The following is a 20,935-nucleotide window of genomic DNA, read 5'->3' on the forward strand; positions in this document are numbered from 1 at the left end:
ATTTTAGAAAAAAAAATAATGAGATAGAGATCCTTGTCTTCGACCTTCAAAAACTATTTCAAGGTATCCTGTGAAATACAATTTTCTACTTGTGAGAAAGTAGAAACTGATTTATTTACCTTGCTTACTTGATATTGCAGATGTAGACTGGCTAGATTTTTTAGGATTGTTAATTGTGACAATTTTTTTCCCTTATATTTTTAAAATTTGGAACATACTGACACAACTGCACTGAGAAAACAGGGTTTGCAGTATGTGGAAGATTATGTTATGTTTAATAAAGATAGTTTCACTAAGATTAGATGAGGCAAAAGGAGATAAGGCATACGAGCTGGAATTCTCTAGGATGCTGGCTGACCTTTACAAAATGGACTTCAGAAATAATTCTTGTATTGGAAGATAAATTCTTCTAATGAAGCTTTTTGTACAGAGTATCAGACTGATAGTGAGGTTCAACCAGTGCTCCCCTGTGTCCACATGAGAAGGTTTTTTGTGCTYCTACACACATGCTCATACATGATAAAAAAGCAACATTAAATGATGTAAAACTCCTATGACTCTCTTGGGCTCTTACTATGTGATTTGTGTGTACACTAAAATGCACATAAAAGAGCAGGTGCACACCAAAAGCTGGCTTAATTCAGAATATGTTGTTACCCTGGTTTTGTGGACTGTCACAACTGAGGACAGTTGAAACCTGAACAGAAAAAATGCATATTTTACTTCTCATTCATTTTCAACGAACACAAAGCTCTTTGACTGTTATTTACCATCTCCTCGGACAGTGCCTTGGTGTATTTTTTACCCATCTTTCTCCTCATGGTAAGTGAAATGGCTCTCATCTTCTTGCCCAGAGTTCCTCCATTGTTTGCTGCTTTGGTTTGTACTGCTTCCCCAATGTCACTTATAGTCTCCAGCTCACATATCTGTTTTGAAATCAAAAAGTAAGCAATAACTAGCCACGAAAATAAAATGCAGCACAGTGGAATAGGGATTACAGGGAAATATTAAGGACACTAACACAGTTAGCATGACAAAATTCAGTCACGGCCATTTTGCTTGGAAACTCCGTACCTAAACATATTTGCAACACAATACTTTTTGCAACACAATACTTGGTGTGTGAATGACAGAAGGAAGATACATTTTACGGTAAAAAATGTTGTTTATCATTATTTATTGTCCCTAATACAAATAAGAGTTGAGGCAATTTTTGCAGAGGTCTTGAAATCAGAAGTGTGACATTTGTGGTTTATTTGTAAAGTGCTGGTTACTTTGGGCATACACCAATGTGAAGTGCACTTTTTTTTTTAAACTGTTTCTAATTTTCACATCAAAGTGCCAAATTTTAGGTGTGATTCTCTTCTTCATTTTGGCAAGGCCTCAATCACTCAGATCCAGGAACATGAGAAAAGTTCTCACCAGTGTAAAATCTACACAATAACTTCCCAATATTTTTGCAATTGCTATGGGAAAGTGAACTGCAGAAATTTAAAGTTTGTGCTGTACAGACCTCAGCTGAATCATCTGCCTTTGATATTGAGTGATGCCTGAAACGGTCAAAGCTTCCAAAGCTGCTGGTGCGCTGTAAAAGAAAAGAAGACAAACCTTGAGTCACTGGTGATGTTTTGCTTTRTTCTGTTATTAAGTCTTAAATAAAACTGTCAAAGACGCCTGTTTGTGTTAAAAATCCCTCCCCTATCAGTGGACCATGAACTGCTAAATCCAGCTAGAAACAAACTAGGTGACTGTGAAAAAAAAAAAAAAATTGTGGCTGTACAGCCAGAAGCAGAAAAATGAGTAAGAGAAACAATACTGCTTCAAATACAAATCAGTTAATGGATATGATTATATGAGTCCTTCTACATCTGTTTCACATTATTTATATAATAGGTATATAAATRGCCATGCATTATTTGAAAGAAAGACCATCGTTCATGAGTTTCAAAAAAAAGGTAGTTTCATAAATATGATACAAGAAATAGACTTGGTTTTGGCGGTGCAAATTGTGGAATTTATACAATGTACTTGTGCAGCTAGGGACATTATTTATGGTTCTTTGCCATCAGGAATCAACAAGAAATGCTGAGGATTAGGAATACATCTTCTCCAAAGTGCACACAGTGGAGAGAGCATAAGTGACCGAATAATCGGGCAGGCCTTGTGCTTTTCTTCCCAACTTTCCAATTAGAAAGTCTGATTTTTAAACATAAATGGGTACAACTTTCCTCTGTGCCACAGCTTTACTTGGCATAGCAAAGCTGCATCACCTGAGCTGTGCAAAAAGACAGTGAACAGATTACTCTTACTTCCTTCTGCATTTTACTCTTTCTGCATGTGGATAAATGACTTTGAAGGAAGGGAAGTGGCACAGCAGATTTTGAGGAGCGAGATAATTCAGAAATACCTGTCAGACATGCCCAGGCTGACACTGTACTGCTCATGGTGGCAAAATGCATAAAATTGGCATTGATGACAAGTCTGGAGTCCCTTTAAGTGTGGCCCTACTAACAGCCAGAATTTGAACAATTATCCACTCTACAGTGTCTTCAAGAACATATTTTTATGTTTTATTTCACCAAGACTCCCAGCTAAATCCAGAATGATTTGGGGTTTTTTAAGTACTTCCCTCTTCCATTCCAAAATAAAGTCTTCAAAGCATTATGAGAGTTCTTGAGCAGAGCTTACTATTATATGTGATGCATTGTAATCTGTCTATTTTTGAGTATTAAAAATCCCCTCTGAAGGAAAAAAAAACCACTGAACTAAATAGCAAACCAYTGAAGTAAAAGGAAACCACAAAATAAATGCATCCTGGCTGATTTAATAAGTGATTTCAGACTATCTGGGCTACAGCTTTTCCTGTACGTATTCATCCTTTTGCCTTGCCCATGTGATTTCAGCCAAACTAGTTCCTTGTTCCATTGCTTTCTTCCCCCACCCCCAGCCACATGAGTCATCTTTTCCTCTGYCCAGGTTTCTAAAGCACCCCCTGTGCCCTCCTCACCTGGCATCTCCCGCTCCCTCCTTTTGCTGTCCATCCAGGAACTTCACAAGCCTCAAAAGGCTTGTGAGCTCCTGGCTTTCCTATTACAGCATTCAATCTTCCCCACCAAGCAAGAATTGTCATGAGGGAGCCTCAGAAGMAGCAGAGGCGCATCATCCCCTGGGCAACCAAAGAGGAGGAGCAAAGGATTGGTTTGGGAGCCAGTGCCTCTGCCTGCCTTCTCACAATTAATGCTGGCATGGACCTGCTTCCAGAGGAGTTAAGGAGAGATCCCTCCTTGATATATTTCCCTGTTTTCCATTTATTAACCAGCTCTGCCACCTCCCCCAAAAAATGAATGTGGGCATAGCAGYGGGAGCCTCAGCAGAGTCAGAGGAAAGTCTACCCATATTTTGGCTCATATTCTAAGAGTGTATCTTAAAAGAAAAATAACATACTTTTCTCTCCCCCCACCCTTATATTTCTGGCCATATCTAACCTGAAAAATATTTYGAGCCAAAGGTTATTTGAAGAAACTGACCCAGATTTGTGAATATTTTTGGACAACTAAAATGCCATTTACTATTCACTGAGGAAGGAAAAAAAAAAGAAAATACAAAAATCTCACCGCTCTTCTCTTAATTGATTGTAAAATCTCTGATGGCTAAACATTGTGGTTTATTTGTTTTATTTTACACTGTGAAATTGGAAACAACAATTTGAATGGTACACTTAATTTTATCTAAAATTCCCATAAAGAACTTTTCTATTAAGTCGATGAAGATCAACCTGTGACAAGGGGTTAGCTCAATAGTATGATATAAAAAACACAACCCTGAGGATTATGGTTCTATTAGACAGGATTAACACCTTTCACTAGCTCGTCAACCCAGCCAAATGTGCCCTGCGGCATGGAGAGGGAGGGACAGGAAGGCAGCCTGGGATTCACAGCAATATTGGGAAAGTATAAAACAGTCTCAGCAATCTCTAAACATACACTGACCTTTCTGCTGCATTCCATCACTTCAATATGTCTAGTAGGAATAAGTGTATATTAAAGTGCAGATGTGCTGCAAGTAGTTTAAAAGGAGCAAGAAGGAAAACATTGTTTAGTGTTGGTCTTACCCATAAAAAGCTTGAGCACAGGGAAATCAGTTTTTCTTTCCTGACCCTTGAAACAACCTTATATCCTACATGTGCAGGAGCCTTGGGCTATTTTGTAGCGTACTTCAGTGTTGCTTCATCCCTATTAAATATTAATAAGGGTTACAGGATGATTTCCACTGTTCTAGATAATGGTCTTGCTTGCGCTGAGTAGGGCTGCTTCAGCAGTTCTCCACACTAACTTTTTCCATTAAGTAATCAATAGGCACCACCTTTTAAAAATATATCCAACCCCATTATACTGATAACGAAAAGCAGATTTAGGAGCTCCTGGCTGCAGAGGGAATGGGACTATTAYTTTCGGTAGTGTCAGTCACTGCATTAGTGTCAGGGAACACCTACTTTGTGAAGATATGGACAGGCCTTATTTCCAGGTGAAGGGAAGCTTTTAAAGTAAATGCAAAGCTACTAAGAGAAAATACCCTATTGACTTTTGATACCGGGATTCAGCATCCTATAAAGTTAAGTGGTTTTTCTGGCTCAATTCATGCAAGAGCTACCCAGGGATATGTTAAGCAAATATGAATTTGCTCAGTAAAATCTAATGGAGGCATGGGCAGAGGGAGAAACAACTGTGTTTTCCCACGCAAGGACTGATCAAATAATTTATATAAATCAACACATTAACTTTCATCTCTTTCCCTTCAGTATTCCAAACTAACATAATAAAAAACATCAAAGATACTTTTATGAATTTGAAAAYCTTCTTCCATCATCTCCTGCATCATTTATTCCCTGAAATCCAGGAACTTTAAACAATCCTTTTAAAGAGATAAGTGCTATGTAATTGTTGTTTATTTTARTTTGGACAGTCTGCAGTTGATTGTCTGGTTTGTCTGTAAATAGCCTATCATTTTCYCTAGAAAATAATATGGTGTTGTATGCAAATAGTAAGACAAAAACAACAGGTTCTGCAATCTACGACTTTCTGTTGTAAAACATCCTTCTCTTGTAGGATATTTCATAGGAGAAGTAAGTTCGTGTCTGTGATAAAATAGTCAGAGCTTCCCTGTGTTTAAAGACAACCTTTGAGCCAAAAATGACAGCAGTTAGCCTGCTAAATAACCATTATGGGTGATATTCATCCCATATTTTTCTTTGGAAAATTCACCCTGCCCAGCAATCTGGTTCCCTGCTCTGAGAAATTCTGGCCTATTATATTTTGCTTCAAGTCCTATTGAAAATGTCTTTTAAGTCCCGCGCGTTGCAATGGCTTTGTACTGACCCTCTCACACAAGTGAATCTCTTCAAATTCCTCCATGCATTTTAATTTTTAGCTATTCRTCCTTAGACTACCCAAACCATGTAAGCTGCATAGGGGCAAACATGGTCACTGGAAGTCATAAAAAGGGAACTCAGCACGTTGCTCAATTTCCTTGCCTGCCCCAGGCACTTGTCTTCTTCCCTCTTTTTTTGAGGGAAGTCACAACAGCCTGAAAGAGAACAGGCTGTTCTTGCTGCTCTGATTGATGGAGATAAGTGGAGATCAGGATTTGATTAATTTCCTCTATTCTCTGATGGTTCTAGCCCCTTCAGAAGGAGGACACCACTCTGAGAATGAAAGAGTTACCAAGTAGGGATGACTATTTCCCCTCTGCTAGCTTATCTTCTTGCATAGATAATCAAAAGAATTGTCTCCTATTTTCCCAGATGGCAAGATAGAAATTTAYAGCTTTTGGGATGTTCTGAGAAAAAAACCCCACAGACCAAACACCACCACTGCACTTCTGTCTAAGGAATGAGAATTTGCGTAAAAGATTAAGCAACTCTCCAAAGAGCAAGGGAAGCAACAAAAGAGAAGACATCATGACCTCTCTGCCACAGGGAATTTTTCCTATTTACGCATTAGTTACACATACAGAAMTTCTGACCACTAACCAACACATTAATATAACTTTATAGCCCACATGAAACACGGCCTAAACCTTGCACTTCACCAGTCAAAAGCAATAAAAAAGATACAGCTTGTTCCTTCTAACTCAAATAGAGCAATCTACTGAAATGGCATTTTTAACTGGCTTAAAAATGACTCCATAAAAGAGTGGTTGTTATCRTGGCCTGGTGTTCAGAAGCTGCAGGGAGGTGGGGACAGCGGGGAGCAAAGTGGACTTTGAACAGAAAGTCCAYTTGCCACCATGAAGCCTCAGATCAAACACCTGAATTTTAACAGTGGGAAACGACTGGAAAAGAAAAGCTGAATTAAAAAATGAGTTAATCATACCTAACACTCCTCCAGGTGAACAAATTGCACTCTCCAAAGTAAACACTGAGCAGCTGTTTTATCAGTGCTTCTATCTGGTACCAGCCTCGGGCTCTCAAGCCTAAATCCCTGCTGACATGAGGTACATAGTTCCCATAACCCCAGTCTGAGTTACCACCAGCAACCCACTCTCCAGTGCTTCCCAGGGTCACCTTGCACTGGRCAGGTGCTGGGGCAGCTGAGAGCAAGGGCAGAGCTGCTGTTCCTGAAGTTAAATGAGGTGGGGATTGTTTGCAAGGTCTCTAAGTCTTCCTCTGGAAGGGGGCAACCATGTAGGACATAAAAAGGCACATTTGCCGGGCAAAAAAATGTGCTGGGTTGATTAATACACTTTGTGAGGGACTAAATGAGGAAGCAATTTAAGAAACGCCGATCTTAACACTCGGAAAGTTTTGTGCAAGTGAGTGTTGCAAAATGTGCAAGGCGAGGGGCGTGGGCAAAGGATCTGACTCTGCTTTCTTTAAGTGCACATTGACCCTGAGTTCTGAGCACCGTCGTTCCTGCCCAGTTGCTGCAGAGCACTCTCAGTTCCCGGTGAAAAAAGTCACTCCAAGTGCTCTCCTGGCAGTCTGTCCAATTCTGGGAGTGTGCACACAGGTATTTGCAATAATTATGTAATTAAGACTTTATTATTTATATGACWTTTAATTAAAAGTGACTTTCAGTGGCACACAAAACCATGAAAAGAAAATGACTTTAAAAGAAGGTTAAGGATGTGTGACAAACTCAGAGGAGCTATGAAAATGACAGTTAAGGATTTGGCATGATGTGCACTACCACCTCCCTGCTATCCTTTTTTTACCCTTCATTTACACACCGGCAGAAACGCTGAGGGAGAGCCTTGAAATCCACCCTCCACAGAAGCATCGCTGCAGTCGAGSGGAGTGCTGCCTGAGTAAAGGCTGCTTAAACTCCGCGTAAGCACTGCAGGCTTTGATCTTTAATCCCTTAAATACCAACATCTTCCCCCTCCTGAAACTTCCTCCTCTTCAAACCCGCTGAATTCACAGACAAGTTCTCACATTTTGAAACCACATCACCTAGCTTCAATTAAAGTCCTTTCCCTGCTTACTTATCCAGCATGATTTTATTAATGCTGTGTGTTATCTGGGTCCTGACCTTGCAGGGYTTGGCTGGATTTCCCGTGTGAGAGAAATTACTCACAAGCATGTTTGTAGGCTTTAAGTGAAGACAAAAATACACATACCCAAAGAGGGGCTGAGAAGAATACAGCCCCAGCGGCTCAGTTTTACAGGGACCCCCACCCCTGCCCAGCCACTGTTTGCCAGTGCGGCAAACAGTGTGCTCCAGCAAAGGAGCTGGGAGCATGGTTGTTCAGTGGAAGAGGTTCCTTCAAATGACCTTCCAGATGAAAACAAGATTAAAAAAATAACCTCTAAGTCACGGTCAAGTCTGACCATCCCAAAAGCTTGTTTGGTTTTTTTTTCTGAAGAGTAAGCAAACTTGAGAAAGCCCCTGCATGAGTTTTACTGCCCTACTGCAGTCTTGCCCTTGACAAYAGGTAATGACCAACAATAAGCTAATTCTAAGAAACTTGGGGGAGGGGGGCAGAAAGAGAGTTAGTTTTTATTACTTTTAAATGAGTGTTTGATACATCATCTTGGTTCCCCTGATTAATGTTCGCAGCAAACTCAGCCATTGGAGTTGTAATGTTTCTGCGAGCTTCCCCACAGCAAAGCCTAGCCATTAATTCAGTGGCATATGTCAGCTCAGCAGAGCAAGGTCACTCTTCCCTTTCAAGGGGAACCTTTTTAGAAATAATAAAACTGACAGAAAGTTCTTTTTTGCATGCTTTATGTCACCTGAGGTTGAGTGCTGCAGTTAATATCACAGAGCTTATAAACATTCCCATCTTCAGCGGTCTCCAAACCCACCAGGCTCTTAGAACCTCAACTTTCTTTTTTTTTTCCTAAAGTAATATAGTGACAGCTTTATGTTGGGCAGATATACAGTATGTAATCCTAAATGAGTAAAAAGTAAGTAAAAAATGAACAAATCTTTTCTTGGGCATTTTAGAGGAGAAATTTTGGAAGACACTAAGGACTGCTGATACTGCAGGATKTTAGTGCTTAGAGAAAAAGATTGTGGATTGGGGAATTTATCTCCATGCATGCTTGCATCTTTGGATAAAAGGAGGAAATTTTAAAATGCATCAGTCTACTTTGTTTCCATTTCACTGCTARCTGATATTGCAGGCTGGAAATCTGTATAGGCATGTGATGCAAAGAGAACACAAAGTTAATTGATCTATTTATAGAATGATTTTGAATTTGTAAGTAAAGGTGTCCTAGTCATCTGTTATGATAACTAATTGCAACTGGAGCTTATTTATTGGGTTACAAATATTATGGAACATGATAAACAAAATAACTAGCTGAAGAAAAAGATCCAAACATTAGGCCCTTTTTTCCCCCTCATTATATCCCTTCAGACATCCTGACTACACTTGATTAATGAATCCATAGTGAGATTAGCTGAAATTGCCTTAATGGAGATGCACTACAGTAGAGAAGCAAAATTCAGTGAGTATCTATCATCAGTCACTGTGAATTAGAGTGTTTCATCAGATCTACATGMCCATTTATTTAAATTATTTTTATCTTGGAAAACAAAMCAAAAAACCCAACAAACAAATAAAATACTATACACATAACAGTGGGTTAACTTTTGACTCCTTTGAAATGCAGACCAGGGTCACCATTTTTTATCTTCCATGTGTCCCCCTTTGTCAAATGKCTGACTTCCAGCTTTGGCTTATTGTCATCCACAGGCCAAAGTTATCCKTATTGTCCAGTTGAAAAAAGAACATGTGGCACTTCATTGCAGCTTCTCAGGCTCCAAAAACTGGACATGTTCACACAATTTATGCCTGGGAAGCTAAAATATGCTCCTTGGAAATTTGAACTCATAAAATAAGTTCATCAAGCTTTTGGTTTTGGAAGCTGAAAGCAGATTGCCAGCTCAGGGTTTCCTTGTGATTCGGAAATCCTTCTTAGTTCACGAGGTATGATGGATAAAATTCCCTGTTTGCTTTGTGGTGTAAGCTCTATAATTGAAGTCCAAGGGGGAAAAAAATTCTAGGAATCTGAAGATATCATCCTGATTAAGTTCAGGTCACTTCAGAAAAGGAATTCATGCAATCAACATCTCACTGGGGTACCAGTAATGGCACATCAGTTCTCCTCTCTCCATTTGATTATCTCTGTGGACTGGGTTGTTCTGATCACAACTCAGTGGAAAACTACAGCTTCATTTCATGAAAAACAAATGTACCAGGTGCATGAAGTGTGTTTTCATTCTGACACGTGAGAAAAGTGAAACTGAGCTTTTCCCCCCTCCCCRGCTCCCACAACCTCCATGAAAACCACACACACTTGAGAGACACCACCGGTGAGGGCTTTGAGGTGTTCCTTGAACCCCAAATTCAAGGACATACTCCAGATCCTACTGAAATCAGCCACTCTAAAAGGGACTTAAAGTGCCAGCTACAGGGTTTTAAGCTTTCACAAATGTGGTAGGAAAATATTGCCTCTTCCCATTCCTTCAGAYACTGGCTAAAATCCCACAAACAAAGACATTTTCAAACCATTTGCCACAATTGCCAAGGTATATTAGTGAAGCAAGTATAAACTCCATTAGAGAGACAGGAGGGAAACAATGTAAACCTGCCATAGCCAACATCAGAAGAGCCCTGCCATGTGCTGGTGTTGAGCTGAATGCCTGCTCTACCATCATCACTCATTTCATGCAGTCTCCACTGGTTCTGAGCTGGGGCAAAACAGCAGATCATTAGAGCTTCTTCCCAGAGAAAACTTGACATCTTCTGTGCTRAGTGAGGATTAGAGATGAAACACCCTTTGCTCTTGACATTCAGCTTTCCAGAAAGGGGCCAGAAGATGCTATGACTGGCAATCAAGCAGCCTGAAGACTGGGTACAGGTGAAGTCATTATCCAGCTTTCTTGTGTATCCATGGAATAAACCAAAGAAAGCATGGGGAGGAAAAGTGGCAGTAAGGTATATTATAAATAGCCAAAGAAGCAGCTTCCTTGAAGCAGCCTCCAAACTTTTCCCTAGGCCGGAATTCCATTCTCAAGTTTAAGAAGAAGAAAAATAGTAAGAACTTGCTGTTGGATGCACTGCAAGTGGAACAAGATTAAAAAAGCTACAAGGGTAAGAGCAAGCACAAATATAGGAGATTTCACTTGGGAAAAAGATAGGTGATAATCATTCTTCCTGTGGAATAACAACATATATACAGCACATCTCTATCTGATGCATGAGACAAAATTCTCCATTAAGATKGTTTAAAGGATATATGATTTGCTAAATATTCAGATCATATATAATCTGTAGCCTGGTGCCAAGGAGCAAATGTTGAGCAAAACCACTGACACAACCAATTTGTAGAATAGAGTGTAATAGTTTCTAACAACTGGAGTTACTCTGCTGTCTTTATTGCAGCCTTTCAGAAGAGAAACCTTGAGGGGTATTGTGATTACAGAGACCCAGAAGACTTTTTCCCCTTCTCAGGAAATTCCCCTKCTCAGTATTCCCAGCAGGTTCTGCCCACACAGCAAGGGGTTGATTCTTGTGGCTCAAGTGTTTGTAGCCACCCAGAAAGTGTTTGTAGAGCTGCCAAGGGATGGCTTTGTAACATCTTCTGTCGGCATTTCTGCTGTGACACAGATTACTAGAAGAACGTTGAAGCTTAGGAAATGATAGGCCACATCCTCTGCCAGTCSTGCTAACACATAGCTACTGCTTTTTCCCAGCAGTGACAGATATCCTCGTCCATGTTTGATTTGGGGTATTTGGGTTTTCCTAGAAACACAGTATTGAAGTAAGTCAACTKCTCTTAAACAGCTCCTTAAAGAATTAGGAGGCAGCTAATGCTGATTTATGTCACTTTGGTAGTTGTGCTATGTTATTTATCAGAGAAAACACTTTTAAATGCTGTGGCTGATAGTTTCTGGTTTCTAAAAATGGATGGACAAGGTGGTTCAGGAATGCTTCTTGAAATATTCCTACTTGCTTAAGAAAAGAAACAAAAAACTCTATTAGTACTCTATGCGAAATGAATGTTAATGTGTAAATATACCCTTCAGAAGATTGCTCTCACTTGTTTTAAAATATTCTGCTCTTAAGGACTTAAGCTTCGCTAGTGAAGGAAACCAAGACAGGCAAGAAACAAGAAATTWAAATAAGATTGTGCAAAACTGATGAAAATGGAAAAGATGCTGTAATCAAGGGAACGCAAAAAAATACATCAGTACTGGAACAGGCCATGGRTATCATTTTTCCTTTGAAACAAAAGGTGACCAAGAGTTGTGTGATCCCTCAATAAGACTGTGTCTTGATGTCAGTGCCAAAATTTGGAGTTTGGTCATCCTAATCAGCCTCCTGCCAAGGGGTGGATGAGAAGTAGCTGGTTTTCCCCACAAACACTCTGGACCTTTACTTTCTGCTGAGAAAACAAAATTCCTCAAATTTCTTCCTAGAAGAAATATGTTAACATATGAGTTAAGAAACAAACAACTTTCTGAAGCTGCTCTTGACAAAAAAGAATAATTAGCTGATGATCGAGAAGCAAGATGATAATATAAATTAAGAAAAATTATCAAGTAAGAGCAGCAATAATACRGTTGTGGAACCTCCCACTCACACAAGGAAAATAACCCAAGGTTCATTCTAACCTTGTTCCAGTGTTTTATGAAGCCTAGAGGGGACACAAAACACCTTCTGAAGTGTCACCTGCAATCCCTCCTGTCCCCATCTACACACACATGGTTGTTACAAGTATCATTATTTCTTTCTCTGAACCACCCCCCATAAAGGCCCACAGGTATTTACACCACAAACCAGGTTCTTAAAAATACTTCCCAGATGTTGTCATCTGTTCCTGCTTATTTACCAGAGCTCAAATGGATTTTGACAAACAGTCTTTCTTCAAGAGGCAATGCAGTAAAGACCTTTAATGACAGAACTACGTGTCATCTTTGCCTATAAGCATAAATTTGCACAGCGGGCAGTACRGTGAAAACAGCTTATCATCAACTCATCACCTCTCATCATTGTTAGAATGAAATGCAAATGGAAACGAACATCACTTCAGTCATGGCTGTGAAAATTAGCATCTGTGACATTAGCAGTGGCTCATTTATTATGCACTCGAAATTTCAGGGGGGAAGAAAAGAATGTAAAACTTCATAACTCCACCAAGTCTTTACCTTTGAAATAAAATTAAAACCTTCAGCTTTCCCCACTCAAGGATAAATCCTAGTTAATATTCATTAACACCCAGCAATCTCTTCACTGCAGATCTTGTCCTACAGAAGATCTAATTATGTCTCRAATTATTTTTGGTGTTTAGGTTTGCTGTACCTATTTTCTATTTTCTTTTCTTTAATAAGTATTCCCCATTGGAGAGGCATGAGCCACCGTCTGAGAAAAATGCAGCACCAAAAAACTCGTTTATAGCATCTGTCTGCATTACAGGCTCCAAACACTTAGGCAAGCGATAAACTTTGCTCAGATAATCCCACTGAAATCAATGGGATCACAGCTAATTTATTCATTTAAGTCAGGATCAGGATCAGGCCTTCTGTGAAGAATATATAAAAAGGTGAAATTCTGGCCTCAAGTCAGTGGGAAAAAATGTGCATTGATTCCTGCGATGTCAGGATTTCATTTTAGCTTATAAAAAGTAAAATTACTGGTATGAAATTGTACCAGGGAATAAATTTGCATATTAAAATGTTTCCTCCCACTGGATTTGCCACGTTTTCTCACAACCCTGAAAACAAATAATGGTTTATCACCTAAGTAAGTGAATATTGATTTAATTAGAAGCTTGGATGTATTTTTGCCTAAACAAAATGCAGAGGCATTGACCCTGAATTGTCTTACACACCAGAAGTAAGCTGAGTTTAAAGCACCAAGTGMATTTGGAAGCAGAATAAGGAAACAAAAACGTCTCAAATCTTTAGCATAAACATAGATCAACTGTCATGTAGAATAATGACACAAGACTTTCTTCAGTCAAGCCAGAAAAAAYGGCACAAAGTCGTCTTTGCTTTGTGTTGAAGGAAAGCCAAGAATCATCAGGCAGTTCTCAAGTTTGCGTGTCCAGAGGAATGGTGGGGGAGAGAGAGAAAGGAGTAGGTTCTGCCCAGCACATCACATCGTGTGATGTGGGCAAGACAATGCAGGGATGTTTTACAGATTATTTGCACCTGGACACATGTGTGAAACAGTGCAAAGTGGAATGCAGAATAGCTGTGAAGTGCTTCAATGGGGTTTTATGTGTGTGRTGCTGCCTGAAGGGTGTACAAAAGAGAAGACCTGTGTAGTTTTTTTTTTTGCTAAATCTGCTTCTTTCCACTCCCCAGATGCACTCACATCTGGAACATCGTAAAGGTCAAAGAGGGTAAAATCCAGGTGATTTCAGGGCTGTTCCCTTTATCCTCCAAATCAACTGCTCTCCTCCTCCCCAGCTCTCTGAGGGGTGCTGGGGCAGACTGCACAGACCCATCGCTGAAACACACCAGGAAAAGTATCCTTCCCCCCTTGCTTTTCTGCTCTGCAGGGCTCCAGGGATGCAGGAGCCACATGCTCTCCCTTCAGTGAGCCACTCCAGCCAGCAGCGTGACCATGGACCTCAGGGCTTTGTGCAAGACCTACTTTGTCTGACCTCAGCTGCCCACAAATAATTCTGCAGCTCTGAACAGCTACAYCATGTAAACCAAGCCGTGTCTCATCTGGCAGAAACGAAAGGAGGGCAGGTAAGGACTCCCTCAAGGAAGGGATGGGAGATGAACAGGTTCTGTTGTGATAGAAAGTCATTTAAGGTCCAGGATAGACAGATAGGTTAGATTAGATAGGCTTGAAATAGTTTAGCCCTTCAATTTGTTGAATTTCTTCAACATTAAGCAAAGTATTTTTAACCCTTAGGACTTTTCCGTTATAATTCAGCTAGCTGAGGTCGTCAGCTGATACAAAAGGTATAAATGTACATTAGTATGTGCAGCTGCAATGATAAATATTTGCAAAGGATCAGAATCGTTCCAGTATCTCTTTTGAATGCATTTCTCTCTCATTTCTCTCCCAGTTTTCTCTGGGATGACACCAGGTAAGATGTCTTTTTGCCTAACAATGAGTGTTTATTTATATAAATGCATTCAGTAGTTGTATGCACACCCATGAATACACAAAAGCTACCAGACATTCAAAGAAGTTATTAGCAAGGCTGCAGCACTACTGAAATCTTGCTGCAGGATAAAAAACCCCTGCAACACAATTCTTTCATTATATTGATCAACTTTTTCATTTTGTACACTGAGAGTGGTAAAATAGATTTTTTTCTAGCAGAACCTAACATGTCTGCAGGAGTCCCTTAAGCACCACAATAATAAATAAGGTAAATWCATTGCACACAGAGAACAGGGAGATTCTGAAAACCTATATTACTCTTTCATTGGTCACTGAATTGCACACCACCATGAGGTGTTTTATACAGGGACAGAAGCTTGCCTTGAGAAAAGCTTTAACACCAGTCTTGCATGGTATGCCTTGATCTTTATCAAAARGCATCAATCCATGCCAATATTCTTTACATTAGAAAGGAATAAAACCAAAAGGGTTAAAAAATATTGGTGAAAAGATGTAATTAATGCACAGAAATTTGTACAGTTGTGACAAAGACAAGTAGCCCCCATGGTTAAGATTCAGTTGCCTAAAAAGATCGTTTYGGTGCCCTCTTTGAGGTTCTAAGGCTGAAAACTTGATTTTCATTTAAAATTAAAAACAGGCCTTATGGCTTTGCCACAGGTCTGAGTGGATGTGTTGTCCACATCCAGGGCACTGGGACATCTAAGTGGCCCAAAGGCAAGGTGAGGTAGCCCAAGACCTGCCCAGTGCCCTGGTATCATGCTGCGTGAGAATGAGGAGGTACCAAATGTTGGTGGCACAGAGCAGGACAGCCAGGACGTCATCTACAGAGGTTATTTGGTCATTTGTGAAATCCTGTAACTTCTCCTGGAGGTGAGGACCTGTGCCCCATCTTACCCAACTCAGCATTGAGCAATTTGAGTATTTAYGTTGCTTCGTTGGGACAAGTTTCGAAATGTGCTACAGCAAACCAYGATTCCTATTCTGTGCAGCACAGGGCTGCCTTCTCCCCTGCCCTGTTTGTGAGCAGCACATTCTGCAAAGGCATTCTCATCGTGGAAAGTTTACACAGTTCTGTGCAAAAATGGGCTTTAAAAAATAAAAATCTATTGTTTAGGAATGCCTTGTTCTGGAGGAAGAAAGCGGCCAAAAGTAGCTTTTCAAAATATTTTACAGACAGGAAAACAAAGCCCATCCACAGAGTCTTTCATGGTCATTTCTTGCTTAATCAATAATGCAATTAGATATTAATTATAATTCTTCCTTGCCATTAAAACAGAATATAATGATTGAGCAGAAAAAAATGTGTACCAAACCAACCAGCGCAATGCTTAAAAAATACTAAAATGTGGGGAAAACTGAATTCACAAACACTTCAAATCCGTGGAAAAAGCCATTAATTTTACCTGTTAATAAGTCAGCCTAAGACTGTAAGCACAATCTACAAAAGCCAATGCTGTGTAAAACCAGAAGACATTCTTGCTGGAACAGTGTCTGCAATAATCTCTTAGGACACAGAAGTCACTAAGGGAGGTCTATTCCCAAACAATGAGAAGTTGGATCTGTAAACCAGGACACGAGTTGTTGAGAGCAGAGAAATACTAAAAGGCTTTTCTTATCTCTGTTAAATTTTCAGCACCAACAAAYTGAGGCAGAAATGGAGCCTGAAGTGCTCAGGTCGAGCAGTAGCCATTGCACCGCAGCCTTACAAGACTCTAAAATACATTTGTACAATGCAATGCACAGAGGTCATTTCGCACTCAGTCCAGGGACTGAAAATAATCTTCGAGCATCGGACACATCCTTGTGCCTCTTGCAAAACTCTCACTTCCTTTCTTACAATTCCAGATTGTGGAAAATGTCCATTGTAGCACATTATCAATTTGTTTAGAGTATTTCTTTTAGGCTGATGATTCCCAGAGAAATTAAGATGACGAACACTGATTGCCAAGTACGCTATTCTCTTTTGGTTATGGTAATGCAAAAACAAATTTATTAAAATAAGAAAAAAATTTAATAGCTTTTCTAACTCTTCACTGATCCTCACTTCTTTTTTGTTTTGTTTTTTTTTTCTGGGATATCGTTTTATCATAGATGAAGTGGAGAAAGGGGATTTTGTGTGCCCGTCTGCTAAAAGACTGATGCAGAGCATAAAACTATAGAAAAAGTCCAACCCCAGAATTCTTTAGCACAGCTACAGAAGCTTCACAATGAGGATCCCYTGAATTGGATCTTTACTGCTATAARGTGAGTATATACAGATTCCTGAGATTATGTCACTGAAGTGCTTGCGAGCACATCAGGAAATTCTGAAGCTAGAATTTAAGAGGAAACCTTCCTATTAAAAATTGTTACGAATTCCTTTTAGTATTAATTGACAAMAAAAGTGAGACATTCCTACCTTTGGCTTTTGGCTTTTCTCCTTATCAGATGCATTAGATGGTTTTCTCTTCAGCATGTTTAACTCCTGTTAATCCAGCTGATGTGCAACTGGTGCTAACTTGTACCCAAAATAAGAGCAAGGGACGGCACCACGGACATGTGCATTGGTTCTGAGTTCCTTATTCTGTCAGGATGTGACTTCACACAGCTGCTTTGTTGCCTGGGGGGAGTAAGCTGAATACTTCCTTTGGGGAGGGGGTGAGGAAGGAAGGGAGGAAATGATGGGGACAAAAAAGAGAGAGGTGCACCAAGGGGATGAGTTAAAAATGAGGGCAGGGGTCAAAGTAAGAAATGTGCTAAAACCTCTCTGCTGCCTSTGTCACCATCAGGCCCCAGCAAGGSTTTGGACATCATCAAGAAAATYATCCTCTTTTCCTYTTTCAATTTTTTYCTCTCAGCCTCATGGCTCTGAGAGGACCTTTATTTCAGCCTGTGCTGGGATTTGTACACGAGGAAGGTGTGAAGATATTCAGAGAGCCAAGAGATATTACTGATATCAGCTGTGAGCCACCTCATGGGTGTAACTGGTCCCTAATTCTTCCCTTCCTCTCCTACCTCTCCAGCAATGCTGTTTAGTAGAGAATTATCTAAAGCCATCTTTTGCATGGTGAAATAATTTTTTGCCATTCAGCACAGGACTTGGGCTCCCTGAAACAGCACTTTTCAGTCTTCCATTTTCCTTGATTTGCTGATGAAGTCATGGGGAGAAAAGGCAAATTTTTAAAGTCTTTAAACAAAAATGCAGAGGGAAACAGCAGATCCTCTACAACCTCTTGAAAACCAGCCCAGAGGCTAAAGGAAAGTGGAACTATTAAAATAACTTGAATTCCTGCTTCATTTTGTTCAAAATTATTTGCCAAAGAGAAACAAAAGTCTTGAGCATCCTAAGTACCTATTTGTTGTGAATCATAGGCCAYAAACCCTGAAACCATGAAATATTCTTAACATTTTGTTTAATGGAGGCAAATTGTCAATTTCAAAACTCAAACTTTTGCCCCCTGCCCAGAACTTCAATTAAATCCTAATTTAGGATTACTACAAATGAAAAAGAAATGTATTTCTTGGTAAGTTGCAAGAAAAAGCTGTAAGAGCAACTATCAAGAAGAAAACCTTGTTTGTTTTATTTTTTCAAAATTTTGATATTTAAAAAAAAAATCTTTTTCAAGCATAGTATTCTAAGCACCCTTTACTCATAATTTTGGCATAAATTAAAGCTCTTTTATTTATATTGCTCTTCCTCCTCTACCATTTGAATATTCCAAGGCCGGATAAGCATGCTCATCAGATGAATTCTCGTTTTGGTTTGCTATTTGGACTTCTCTTTAAAGGTTTAAGAAAAATTTTGGAGGGTTTCTTGGATTCTGATGGATGGGCAGCTGAACAGACTGAGACTGATTGATGAAGAAATAATTGTTAAACACTAATGGTATTCTGAGGTTTTCCTTTCCAGTCCTTCTAGGAATGGGGTTGTTAAGAAGTGGGGGAAGAAATGGGGTTAAGCTGAAATGCTGAAATTCTGATAACTATAACCCCAGACTCTCTAGGTTAGTGGGTTGCAGTGGAGTGTGTGTTGAACTTCAACCCAATAACCAGAATGCTTCACAGTTTAATAAGAACAACACTAATTTAAACTGAAATTGAATGAGGGGGTTTTATTGTTGAAAATAGCATATCCATCAGAGTTCCCAGTAATTTAYATTATTGTTAATAATTAATTGTTAATAAAGGTGAACTCTGAGAGATATTTTTCTTTTCTGTATTGGAAAACACCAYCTGAAATATCAATTTATGTTTCTAAGCAGAAGGAGGTTTTACCATGGATATTTCATCAGCCTTAGTAATTCAGTAGGGCCATAAGTTGTTACAAAAGCTGTATGTATGTTTAATAGTAATTAAACTTGATTATTACCTACATAGATTTACATTGCAGTATATTGGTTTTCTTTTTAATCTGATCCAAACGTGAGGATTAAATCAGACTCTGCTGATCATTAGACTGTGATTTCCTGTCTCAGGCCGCTGTTAAAATCTTCATGATTAATAAAATGGGAACTCAGCTGAAGAGTAATATATGAGCTTCCTTTCTGKAGAATATTTATTGTTAAACAGGAAGAAAGAGGCTATTTCAAGAGATATAGTGCCCACCCATATCTATTTCCTTTCCTCATCCACATATCAGAAAAATTATAGCAGCTTGAAGGCTGACCTGATTATGTTCTTGCCCTTGGAAGGTTGACCCACCAGTTTTAAAAAGTAACAAAGTGAAGAAAATCAAACATATATAACATTAAGTTCATTTAATTTAGTTAACCATTACATTTCGAAAGGAGCTCTTTTGAATTAAAAATTAATAATAAGCTTGGTGCTTATATCCTCTGTATTTAAAGCTAATTTTTCAAAGGGGAATGAGCACCTGTGTAAAATTAAAAGAAAAATTCTTATACTTAGTTTTCTGTTGGACATAACTTATTCCATTTCCTTGCTGGACTTTGAATCTGATCCAAACCCCAGTGAAATCAATAGAAGTTTTTCAGGTGAATTTTATGGGGCTTGGCCTGTCTCCTCTATCCTGAAACAACCAGGCAATGTCACTCTTTTATCTGGAAAGTCTTATGGGCAAAAAGGCTATCCACTTAAAAATAATTATGACCCCAGGAGAATGATTCCCAGTGTCATTATATTTATAAAAGGCAACATACCTTATAGCTTATTATTATCATTACTCAAATTTAATGAATGGACCGTGATGGATGGTCCTGGATATTCAAGGGCTTTATGTGCCTCCCTCCCACATGGTATCATATTCCCTCAGGGGCTCCATCCAGTTACCTTCCCTGAGAGATCACTTCCAGACTAAACTGCAAGTGTAAACTTATCCTTTCAATACTTGATTACTCTGATAAAAACAGAAAGTAGGGTGTGAAGTAGATTGAAGGGTTTAGCACACTGGCCACCTGTCAAAAAGCAAATGAAATGAGACTTTCTCTGTATTAACAACTCATTTTTCATTGTCCATCAGACAAATCTGGTCCAAGCTYAACTGAAGACTCAAAGATACCTTGGGGCTGTACATTGTTTTCCCTAATGCTAAGCAAGCCCAGAGTGTCTTAGACCATTTATTTTAATTAAAAGAAGACATATTCTTACGAGGAAGGAATCCTGCCTTCAGCCTGTGATTTTATGGCCATGCCTCTCCCTGCACCATCTAACTCAGATATTGCAGAAATCTCAGAATAGCAAGTGAGGCTGAGTGAATAATTTGCAGTGAATAATTTACTCAACRAATTTAATCTTTATTTCCTCAAGGAATGTTCGTGAGCAGAACACAATTTCCTCAAATGCATTAATTATGGGCCAGAATTTAGCKAGATACTTCCCTCTCCTGGTCTGATTTGAGCAAGGGCCAGCCACAGTCACAGGCCTTGCTAATCCTCAGCAGAGCTCTCCCCATAAATGACCACAGCAAAGACTCTTCAGAAACTAAAAGGARCAAGTGTGGAAAAGTGAAGTCAAGCTCTCCCTCCCCTGAAAAACAACCCATGAAAGAAGACAGAGATTGCAGGCTGAGCTGCGTTTGTCGCTATTTAAACAACACATTCAATTTTGACTCCAAAAATCGAGGCTGTGATTTTCCACCAAGATGCTGGGAAACAGCACTGGATGTTTAAAGACACATCTTTAAGGCTCTCACACTCTCTGCAAACTCATCATCCAGAATTTAGAATTGAAAATGGGTCCAAAATACTCAGGGGCTTCATGCAAYAAGCTATATGATTTCCTATTGAATAAACTATTGAATATGTGCATTTCTCATCAGGAATAGAAAATGGAGAACCTACTAAAACTCAAAATCTGAGAGAGACAGGACATGTTTAAAGAATATTYTAAGCTTACA

The 20,935-nt window shown here is 39.3% G+C and overlaps 1 protein-coding gene across 2 annotated transcripts in view; it reads right to left on the reverse strand.

Annotated features, from left to right (window-relative positions):
- The window catches only part of SAMSN1 (SAM domain, SH3 domain and nuclear localization signals 1), a 53,324-nt gene that overhangs the window by 14,779 nt on the left and 17,610 nt on the right, over nt 1-20,935 (reverse strand). The window contains exons 1-3 of one of the 2 annotated variants that reach the window (XM_057368596.1): nt 17,000-17,157; nt 1,514-1,585; nt 771-926 (exon numbers count right to left, since the gene is read on the reverse strand). In XM_057368596.1, coding sequence (XP_057224579.1) covers nt 771-926; nt 1,514-1,585; nt 17,000-17,056 — 285 coding nt within the window. In that variant the 5' untranslated portion in view covers nt 17,057-17,157. Of the gene's footprint in view, nt 1-770; nt 927-1,513; nt 1,586-16,999; nt 17,158-20,935 lie in introns of those variants that run through there. The other variant, XM_057368595.1, reaches the window with a different exon arrangement.

This window comes from Malurus melanocephalus, unplaced genomic scaffold (assembly GCF_030028575.1).
Source record: "Malurus melanocephalus ecotype Western Australia unplaced genomic scaffold, MMel_1.1 scaffold_95, whole genome shotgun sequence".
NCBI lineage: Eukaryota > Metazoa > Chordata > Aves > Passeriformes > Maluridae > Malurus > Malurus melanocephalus.